The sequence below is a fragment of the Amblyomma americanum genome, chromosome 1 (assembly GCF_052857255.1).
Source record: "Amblyomma americanum isolate KBUSLIRL-KWMA chromosome 1, ASM5285725v1, whole genome shotgun sequence".
NCBI classification, from domain to species: domain Eukaryota; kingdom Metazoa; phylum Arthropoda; class Arachnida; order Ixodida; family Ixodidae; genus Amblyomma; species Amblyomma americanum.
This window is the reverse complement of record NC_135497.1, coordinates 339,171,894-339,182,745: the sequence shown is the minus strand read 5'-3', so window position 1 is coordinate 339,182,745 and position 10,852 is coordinate 339,171,894. Positions and strand designations below refer to the sequence as shown.

At 46.0% G+C, this 10,852-nt stretch overlaps 1 protein-coding gene across 1 annotated transcript; it reads right to left on the bottom strand.

Moving 5' to 3' along the window:
- Positions 1–231: 231 nt before the first annotated feature.
- LOC144099544 (uncharacterized) lies at positions 232–2,859 on the bottom strand. The gene has a single exon (XM_077632933.1). The coding sequence runs from the start codon at positions 2,766–2,768 to the stop codon at positions 1,116–1,118; it is 1,653 nt and encodes a 550-aa protein (XP_077489059.1). The 5' UTR covers positions 2,769–2,859; the 3' UTR covers positions 232–1,115.
- Between the last annotated feature and the right edge of the window lie 7,993 nt (positions 2,860–10,852).

The window sequence follows — 10,852 nt, the reverse complement described above, 5'->3', positions numbered from 1 at the left end:
GAGAAAAGAGCTGCAGGGGACACAAACAATTAAGGGCGCTTATCACAGCAGATGCCACTTCACTACATAGTGACAGAAATCCGTTTTTGCTGGTGGACACTAAGAAGTGGTGCACTGCTTAGAAGCAGGTCATTTCAAACTTATTATTCGATGCAACAACTTTCCGTGCCATGAAGTGGCTTCCAGAGGTGAGTGAGCATCCCTTCTCTCCTATGATGTTTGAACTCTAGGTTTGTCAAGTTAAATTTCCATATTATCTTTTTTGTAATCATGTCAGTAATGCATCACTTACAAGCAGTTAAGCTGCATGCACTAGTCTTACCTAACATTTAACATAAATGCGTGTTAATTCAGCCTTGCATTCTCAATATCTTTCTTTGCCCACTACTCTGCAGTCTGTTATATACTAACAAGTTGAGAGTATACTTTTTTATTTATTTATTTATTATTTATTTATTCACGTTGCCTCACAGGCTCCAAGCATGGAGTATTGTGTGAGGGGGGGGGGGGGTTACATAAATAGGGGTAATAACAGGAGCATGAATGACACGATTATATAATGCTGATTGACTGTTACTACTCATTAAACAGGCAGGCGCTCACGGGAACAAGAGGGTTCTGGAGTTTCTGGAGGCGCAGCAACGATCCTGCCAGTAAATTTGGGTGGCCCTGAAGAGGGCCATTATAGCTTCAAAGTTGATGTTCCCCAAAAGATGAAATTCCAAGTGCTTCAATGCAGATCTAGTATGCAACGGTGGCTCAGTGGTTATGGTGCTTGGCTGCCGACTTGAAAGATTCAGATTCCATCCGGGCTGCAGCAGTCACATTTTGATGAGCATTGAATACTATAGAGGCCTTTGTACAGTGCGATGTCAGTGCATGTTAAAGAACTGCATGGCGGTCGAAATTTCTGGACCCCTCAACTATGGCGTCTGTCATAGCCTGAGTCGCTATGGGATGTTAAGCCCCATACAACCAAATCCAAACCATGCAAAGGATGGTGATGTAGAAGTTGCTGTCTTCAGCACCAATTAACACTTCAAGCAAGATGCTGCAATCTGCAGCTATCTTAATAGAGGCATATAATCCTTCAGGCACCACAGAAATGTAAAGCCTCACTGAAGGTGAAGCAAAGGGAAAACGACATGCCCCCTCTTGTACTGAAGCTTTATACATCGAACTTTATTCTTGATGTACGAAATGGGCCAGATTTTGGTTTCTTGACCAAGAGCACTGTAGCGACGCACGTCCATCCTTGAAGAGTCAATTGGGACTCTAAAAAACTCTCTGCCATTTGGCAAGATGCCAGCTTTGGCATTGCCCCCCAGGATATCAACAATGACTACAGCGCAGTTATCCACCAGAAAGCAGTCACCGACTTTCACGTCACCACCCACTTGTCCTGTAGAGAGCGGTGTGCACGCCCTCACCTCTGACATTCGTCGGCTGAGTTGCGCCAGAGGCTTATTTGTCGTCCGCAGTCTCTTCTTTACCTTTCCTAGGTAACTTTCAAATGGAAATGCACTGAACTCATCGACAGTGCCATGCTCCAGGCATTGCTCTGCCAAGTGTGCAAGGGTGTGCACATTGTACACGAGTTGTTTTTGTCCGTACAGTCTGCCAAATTCTTGCACAAAGTACCGCAGCAGGTCGTGAGCAAACTGGTTGAGGTCTCTGTGATGCTGAGGAGAGGCAAGTACCCTAACAGATACATGCAAATATAAAAAATGCTTATAAAGCTCATCAGGCAGGATGGATTTCAGGAGAACAGGCCCCAGGTATAGTAAAAAAGTCCTGAACTCTGTGGCCTTCCATCTGTCGAGTTCTTCGGTGCCCCTTGGTTTCCTCTGAAAGTACTTTGGAAATGCAGTTGCTGCTTCTCGCAGCTTGTCGTTGAGTGCACTCCTGTCAGCCCGGCTCAGCCTGGCAGCGTGCCCCTTGCATATCCAATTCCTAAGGAGCCGCCGCATAACCCCCAAACTGACTAAATGCATATACTCTGTAGGAAAGCATTTCACCATATCTACGTTCAGAGATGTAAATGGTGAAACACCAGTGTGATGGCGCCGATCCTCTTGCGAACGAAAAGAGGAGTCTGTTCGCTGTGGTGCATGCAGGTCAGGGAAAGTCATCCTGTTTTCCAGATAGTGCCCTTTTTGGCTGCAACGTTCACAGGCATGATAGCCTGTGTGGCCAGTGATTGCCTTCACGAAACTCCTTGCTGGAGCGTCACAGATCACGGCTTTTAAGCACACATTGACGTGCACCCCTTTCACCATCAGTCCGTTGCAACTAAGGTTGCGCACTTCATCAATGAAAGGCCTGAGGTATTCCTGGAGGCACGGAGGTTTCCCTGCACCGCAGTACGCACTGACCATAAATGGTTCAGATTTCTTGATGTTAATTACTCTGCACAAAATTGGCCAGAGTGCAGTCTGGCTACTCCTATGCAGAGGCAGCCCATCAATATTTGCGTGCAGCTCGACATTCTCAGGCGCTGGTCCTTGGCCAACAGCATGCTGAATTCCCTCAGCAAGGCCAAAATGCACAAACGAGTCGCCGTGTTCTAAATTAGCTTTCCGCTCCGTCTGCATGATGGTCCTTGCATCTTTCGGGAGCTCTACAATCCCACGCCGACGGCAGAAGTCCAGCAAATCGTTGATGCAGGCGTGCGTCAAATTGTGCTTGCTAGCTATGCTAGCTAACTCCTGCGCTGTCGAGAGATGGCGATAACAAAGCTCAGGAGACTCCTCACGAGGCTGGCCCATTTCCACGTTCTCAGCAGTAAGGCTGTTCGTGGACGAGGTCTCATCGCTTGAGTCGCACGAGGTAGCGGTATGCTCGCTAGAAAGGCTTTCAGCGCAACTCTCGGATACATAAGCCTGCTCGTTGAGCTCGCTCTGAACAGATGGCATCGACGGGTCTGCAGGTAGCGACGAAGTAGCTCGTCCGCTGCCACTAGCGCAAGCGCCGCTTGCGTAGGCTTCGCTATTCGGCCGTTTGCTTGCTCCGGACGGTAGCGGGAGTGGAGGGGCGCTGACGACGTCCAAGGCCGCTTCGCCGCCCGTTCTCTTGCTTCCGGAGGATTTCAGATGCGTAGACGGTGGCCGTCGGATACCGAGCTCTCCTAAAAGTTCCCTGTACTCTCTTTCGATGATACGGTACCTCCGCCACTTGCTCATGACCTCCGTCTCCATGCTCACGACGGAGCGCTAAAGATCAGAGTGACGAACAATCAACAAACCTAACCGCTCAGAGCTACAGTTAAAAACGAAAAGAGGCCTAACAATGAAGATACTCGCAGCGCACAAAAGCACAAACATCACAAAAAGGCGTTAAAACTGTGCATAAAAAAGACCTCCGGTTGCGAATTATTCGGTAATATATTAGGTCACTATCTTTAGTAAATAAAAAAAATAGTTGAGTTGTTTTTATTTTTAATTCACGGAGAAAATAAGTGGCCGCAGCGGCACGTCTTAGTAGAATGCGTCTAAAATACGGTCGTGCCGCACCTCCATATTTACCACCACTCGCTAATAACTGTTCAGGTCATATAGCCTCCTTGACTCGCTCATCCATCCACTCCAGTGAGAGCTACACTCTACTGTAGTTGCCGGAGCAAATGTAGTCACTGTCTGTAATTTATATTTTTTGTGATTTGTTTACAGCCTTTCTCGGCTTTGTGCCAGTGATCGATGCAGATCGAGGCTATTTTCTCTATTTAAGCGCTGATAGCTGGTAGAAAACTTGTCGTGAAATATTGTGTGGGCCTCGGCACAGACGGGGCATCAGCCCAACAGCCTTTACACAAAACTCAAGGCACAAAATGCGTGGTTCTAGCGTGGTCCTAAAGTGCGTGGGCTACCCCCACATTGACTGCTTTTCATATAATGTACTAGAATCCTTTACGTCAGGCTTTCAAATGAAGCACAGGTACTCCAAAACGGCAGCATGAGTACGGAGAAACGTACGCCGGCCTCATGTGACGCCGCTGATTATTCGTAATATAGTCCGAGGTGATGGCGGCCGTGCTAGACATCTTATCTTCCCGCATACACCTAACGGCTTGTGTGCGTCAAGTTGGCTCAGCATAGCACCTGCCTTGCGATTAATTGTGAATAAATTGGCTATACTGGAAGGCCGCTTTAATCGGTGCATTGAAAAGTAGAGAACGCTGCTACGCAGAAAGAATACATATGGAAATATACACCGATGATCAAAATTTGCCTTTTGTTGGATTTGTAATCGGTGAAATTAATTTGAGCGAATGAACAAGGGCTTCGGTGGAAGACCCCGGCCCCTGTCCGGCGAGCTTTAGCTCTACCGTACGGTAACTACGCCAATTCTTTTGCGAAAACGCTGAGTTGCGTGCAGCTACGCAGAACGACAACACCGAATGGGAGCAGCACATATGTTACATTTCAGGGCATGCGGTAGGGTTTTTTCTAGACAGCCCCGAAATATCTTCCCCTGATCAGCATCTCTGACAAACGTTTCCTGCTGGATAGGTGCCGCAGCGTTTCTTCTTTTTTTTCCTGCATTAAATGTGAGCTGAAGAGGCATTACTGCGAACCTAAAGCTTCTGAGTGACCGGCGCCGACCCGAACTCCATCGGTTTTGTCTATTGTCCATTCGGTGATTTCGTAGCAACAAAGTCAATTTATGCAATCGAATCTGACAATCGCGTGCTCAAACGAAAGTTGACGATCTGTCAGACAATACCCGGTTCTGCGTGATAAATGCAAAAAATGTTGGAAAGCCGATAGACGTTCCCGCTGATGAAGTTGAAGGTCACATGACCGCGCATGTCGAGATGATGAGCCGTACGTATGGGTTCAGAAACGTCTATCGTAACCTGGACATGGTCAGTGACTTTCAAATTCATCAGTATATCATGCCTCCAGACGGACTTTCCCATTGATGTCTGAGCTGGCACTCTCTTTGTTGTCACTGCCGTCATCAAACGCAGCCGTCAAACAAATGCTCAGCTAAGTCTTAGGGCTGAGACGGGACAAAAATTCTTGGCCGGTTTAAAATCCTAGCAGCCTCCATTCCCGGCCATACCAAACTTCACGTACATGGAGGAGCGCTTGCAAAGTCTTGTTATAGATCTACATTCTATTTCGCAGGTAGGTTTTATAGTGAACGAGACCTGGCTGAACATTTGTTCGGTGGCTGCGTTTGATGACGGTAGGGACAACAAAGATAATGCCAGCTCAGACATCAATGGGAACACATATATGCTAGGGCTCGACGAAAGTTCGTCTCCATGGTCAGGCATGATACTGATGAATTTGAAGGTCACTGACCATGTATGGGCCAAACTTTTCCCCTTCGAATCAGGTCACGATGCCTGAGATCCCTCTCTCGACTACTTCCGTCTATTGTGCTATATCTTGTCTAGCCGCAACCTCTGTACTAGAGTTTGTCTTGGAATTTATTGTAGTGTATTTATTTTATTGTGTTTAGTGAAAATGTCGTGAGCTGTACCTATATGCATTGCTGAATGCATATCATTACTGAGTGAGTTTATTGTGCGATGTTTTTTGCGTGTTGTTATTTTCCCGATACTGCTATGCTTTGAGAAAAAAATAAAACACGACGTTTATGATAAACACCACATTTGCTTAATCATGAACTCGCTTGCAGGCAAGCCTTGCGCTACTTCTAATAGTATTATGTAGATATACTTGCGAAAAATAGTTTAATATGGCTAAGGAGTTTTCCATGCAAAAACAAAGTTTTTTGGCTTTATTTGGGCTACTACGGAGGCCAGCTTGGCTACCTGTGCTTGGAGCTATCTGGCAACCCTTGCTGCCCGTCCGACCGCTCCGACGGATGCCATCTCTTTCTTTGTTCGGTCGTCGCTGTGTATACATCGTGTTTTCCCGTGATCTTCAAGCCCGCCACTTGCGTAAGTATTTACGCTTTTTTGTTAGTAGCTTCTTTTGTTTCCTCGTGAGCCTACTGTCATGAGTAGCAATAAGGGGAGAGGCGTCATTTGTTGCCCTGTTCTGTAATTGTACTATGTTATAGTCATGTGGGAGGCTAGCTTGCCACATGGGTTCGGACCGACATGTGCACCTTCAATTGTATGCCTTTTTCATGCACTTATTTTCTTAACGCTGCGTTGTATTGCTTCTGAGATGTGTCGCGAGACCTTCGTGCGAGAGGAACATGAGAATAGGGCGAGCGAGCTTGTGAAAAATCAGTTTACGCACTAATCTTTGTTTGCATCGCTTTACTCCTTGCAGCATGCCACCAAAACCGTTTGCGGTAGTGAAGTTCCCGATGGAGGACGACAGCTTGGCTGTCGTCCCTGTCGGGTGGCTGTCCCACGACTGGCAGCATTGCCACTGGCCGAAAAGGCGAGCCGCGGAGGTAATCCGCCTCGCTCGAGAGGAGGCGGACCCATCCGCCCCAGGGTGCGAGTGGTTCCGCTGCCCAGTCGCTGTCGTCACAACATGCAGTAAGTGGTTTTATTGCCGGGATAACGCTATGTGTGCAATTGTGAATTGTGGTGTCTAGCATCCCGAAGCGACGCATGGGCTGTGACGGGCGCTGTATTGAAGGGTCCCGGATTTTTTAACCGGCTTTAACGTGCGCCAACACTTCACAGCACACGGGCGCCTTTTGCTAGCCTGTCAAGTGACTAATCTTTTCAAAACTCGGAGGCTAATGAATGATGCACACATGCATTTGTGAGCTGATATCATTGCTTCATCTGCATCAAAAGCGATTGCCAGTCCAAATTCGCATGTGATCTCAAACACTGCAATGCCTTGTTTTATGGTGATATCCAGTTTTCCAGGTCACTGGACTCTACAGGTTTGAAAACATTTAGGACTGACTGTGCTTTGTTCTTGTCCAAGTTTATCGCTCGTGATTGAAAAGATATCTCTATCACATGGGCATTTCAATGACTTTCAAACCAATTGTCTACGACTCAGGAGATGAACACTAGTTGCTGCACAGTTAGCTGCAGCAGCAATTGAGTCAATATATGGCTTGCTCGTGACGTGACTTCTGCTCCTATCAAGCGCTGGCGGCCATGCCGCCAAACCACTCGATCCCAGACCGTCCGCCTTGCGTGGCCTGACTGCTCCTTAGATGCTTTGGATTATTTCCTTATCCTTTCAGGCGTGATGCTGCCTCCACAGGGGAATTGGCTATTCAATGCAGGCTATTACTTTGAACTTGCTGGATCGGTGCATGTGCGCTGCACAAAAAAGGTGGAAATGTGCGACAATATGCATGCATACATAGTGTGGCTGGGTTACGATGCAATGATAGATGATGATGTGGTCTGAAGTGACCCACAGGGATCGTGAACTATCTAGTTTACTCTTCCAGCTTTGTGACATTAGAAAGAATGGAAACCTCAAATCATTGGAGGTACAAAAATATTTCACGAGCTGCTGGTCGAGGATCCTGTCTGCAACGAGTCTACGATACCTAAAGCTCGGCCTCAGCATGCTGTCCTTTCTGCCGTTGTTGCTGGCTGTGGCCGTGGTGATGAACCACTTTGCCTAGTGCTGTAGCCAAGGTATATGCAGTGACGCAGGGCCCAGTCTGTGTTTGGGTTGTCAAACAAGTCAGATGGCTTCGCTCGAAACAAAAACATTCACTTCTTCAGGGTGTAGTCCTTGCTCACCATAGCTTTGCAGACATTAAGTTCACGACCCAAACCTCTTATCTGTCACAAAGTGCACTCTGTACTCTTGTAAATTGAGACTCTTGGGGTCCAAATTGTCTTGCTTAGTCCGAGCCAGCCACAACCTGCAGCTCTTTGTGCTCTGGGATCTTGGAGTTCTTGTGCTAAGTTCATGTTAGTCTGCTTCTTCTTGTGCCTGTACCTGTCGCTATGATTGGAGCCACTGAGGATAATGCACAAAACCATAGTGAAGCTGCGGATGGACGGGAATCAACTCTGTGTGAGCAAACAGAGGCAGCGGTAAGCTAGAGGCAGTCTGGCAGTGGTTCAGCACAGCATGGCCGCCTGGCAACCGATGGGCACTGAATGCGACATGCGGGCCATGTATAATGTATTGAGACAGTGAAGCAGCACGAAACTTGGTGGTGATTTCGAAGGCCTTCAAGAGCGGCAGTGTGCGCTCTTGAATTTGGAAATCAGAGCCTTATAATTGGCGAATAATTGCTGATGTTTAAAAATATTCAGTTGAACCTTGCTGTAACGAAGGAAACCCCAAAATGTCTGTTTTAGCCGTTCCATTTTTATGGCAGTCATCGACCTTTGTTGCAAATGGATTTCATGCTAACAAGCTTATCTACTACAATGTTTTGCTAATGTGCATGAAATTTGACTCCACATTGCAGTGGCACTGTGAACTAGTCGAAGAAAGATAGGTGTACAGAATCGGGTGGTTTGCTTTGTCACTTGAAGGCTCCACTGGTACTTTCTTGCATCACTTTTGCTGTGACAATATATATTTGTAACGCTGTTCCACGAATTGCTTGAAAGTAATGAGATAGAAGAGCTGCTGATATCATTATAAAATTTTTCTGCTGCCAGCAAGCAGCACAGAGAAATCATACAAACAGGAGGATGTCTCTCTGCATTGCAACATTTGCTGCACCATGACAGTGCAGTTATCAGGAACCCAGTCTATATAATAATGTTCAATTATCGAGTGATTTCTTCTGTAGGGTTATATGCTAAACTGACGGGACCAAAATATGCTTCACTTCTAATTAACTGGAAATTCCAATTAAGCGGCTTAAAAATATCGGGAGTCAACTGTATAAATTATTTAGCGGTTTTAGGCGAATAATACGCAGTGATCTGTGTATACACTGATGTCTACCGCATCATTTGAAAGTGCGCACCAACAAGCTGTGGTGTCAGTCGATGCATGCGCATGTACCTGTTAGTTTTAAGTAAGCAAAAGCATTGGGCACACAAGACAGGGGCAGCTTTGAAACCAAAATTACTGCACGTGGTTGGTGATCAGTCATTAAAAGCCTTACAAAAAATTAACACAGATTTTGTCTTTTATACACAGATAGCTTAGTGTGTCACCAGTGTGCGTTGCGGGAGCTTTCAACACACACAAGTGCCTGCCTCATGCCCTAATTTAAGTAGATCAACTGAATATGTCAGCCTTGCCAACGCTTGCCTGTTTCTTGCAGAGCCCACATGAGAACGGCTAGCTGTCTTCCCACAGGCCTAATCGCCTGCATGTAGTCATAATGACCAGGCAGTGGAAAGCTTCTGTGAAATGTAGAATTGGCAATGGGGAAAGTAAAAATGCAGTATTCTGTACTAATGGGAGGCTTCAGTGCCAATGTTGGCAAAAAGCAGGCTGGAGACCAGGCAGTATATGAATATGGCATTGGCACTAGGAATAGCAGAAGGTAGGTATTGAGTTCGCTGAACGCAATAACTTGAGAATCATGAATACTTTCTTCAGAAAACGGAAGAGCCGAAAGTGGACATCGAAAAGCCCTAACGAGGAGACTAAAAATAAAATTGACTTCAAACTGTGTTCTAACCCTGGCATTGTGCAGCATGTGGAAGTAATCAGAAAGGTGTGATGCAGTGACCACAGATTGGTAAGGTCTCAAATTAGTCTGGACTTGAAGAGGGAACGGAAAAGACTAGTAAAGAAGTCCATCAACAAATTAGCGGTAAGAGGGGAGGTAGAATAATTCAGGATTTCGCTACAGAACACATATTCAGCTTTAACCGAGGAAGACAACCTCAGTGTAGACGCAGTGAACAATAAAATTTCAGAGATATTACCGAGTGCAGTGAAGAAGTAGTTCAGGGGGAGGAGTGCAGGGAAGAAGTTCTTTACCAGTAAACTATCCAAGCAGATGAAAGATTTGATTAAGACATGAGAAAGTGTGAAAGCCTCCAACCCAACAGACAAGATAGAACTGGCAGAGCTATCAAAGCTGATCAACAGGCGTAAAGTATACGACATAAGGAAGTATAATATGGAGAAAATCGAGCATTCTTAAAGAACTGTGGCAGCCTGGAAGCAGTGACAAGAAGATTAGGCGTAGGCAGAGATCAGATATATAGGCGCTTAGGGACAATTAAGGGGGCAATGTCATTACTAATATGGACAAGTTTGTCAAAGTAGCAGAGCAGTTCTATACTGACCTATACATTATTCAGAGTAGTGAGGACAATGAGATTGGCAGTAGAGAAGAGCAATCAAACGTTCTGCCAGTAACGAAGACCGAGGTTAAGAAAGCTTTAGAAGCTATGAAAAAGGGGAAAGCAGCTGCGTAGGACGCGGTAACTACAGATTTGTTGAAGGATGGTGGGGCTATTGTGCTAGAAAAACTGGCCACCCTGTATAAGCAGTGCCTCTTGGCATCGACGGTACCGCAGTGAAACTGCCCACATTCAGGGCCACTGCACAGAATGCCTCCACGACAAAGTAGTCCGTTGTTAAAAGTTCTTTCAGCGCAAGCTAGAAGCTAATCACAGGAAAAACTTATAAGGTCTGTATTCTAGAATTTTGGTGCCTGGCTGGTTTCATAATTCAATATAGTTGCATTATCGTTTACCACCTTCCAGCCTAGCAGGAAATAAACCACATATGCAGCAAAGGCCACCGATGCTACCACAGAGGCTGTGTGCTTGGCCACCAAGGTCACATGATAATCTACATCCCTTCCCTACATTTCCTTTCATAGCCCACAGGCTGCTTCAAGATGCCTACTGTAAAGTGTTTGTGTTTGCAATAGCCAGGAATTATTGCATTAAAAGTAATATCCAGGAATTGTTGCATTAAATGTTTGCCTTATTTTCATGTGAAGCAGCAATTTTAGTGTGGACTGCACTTGAGTTGGGTGTTTGATCTCTAACCTTTTGCAG

Excerpts from the sequence above, each read along its gene's own strand:
- LOC144099544 (XM_077632933.1), bottom strand. The coding sequence starts at position 2,768 with ATGGGCCAGCCTCGTGAGGAGTCTCCTGAGCTTTGTTATCGCCATCTC.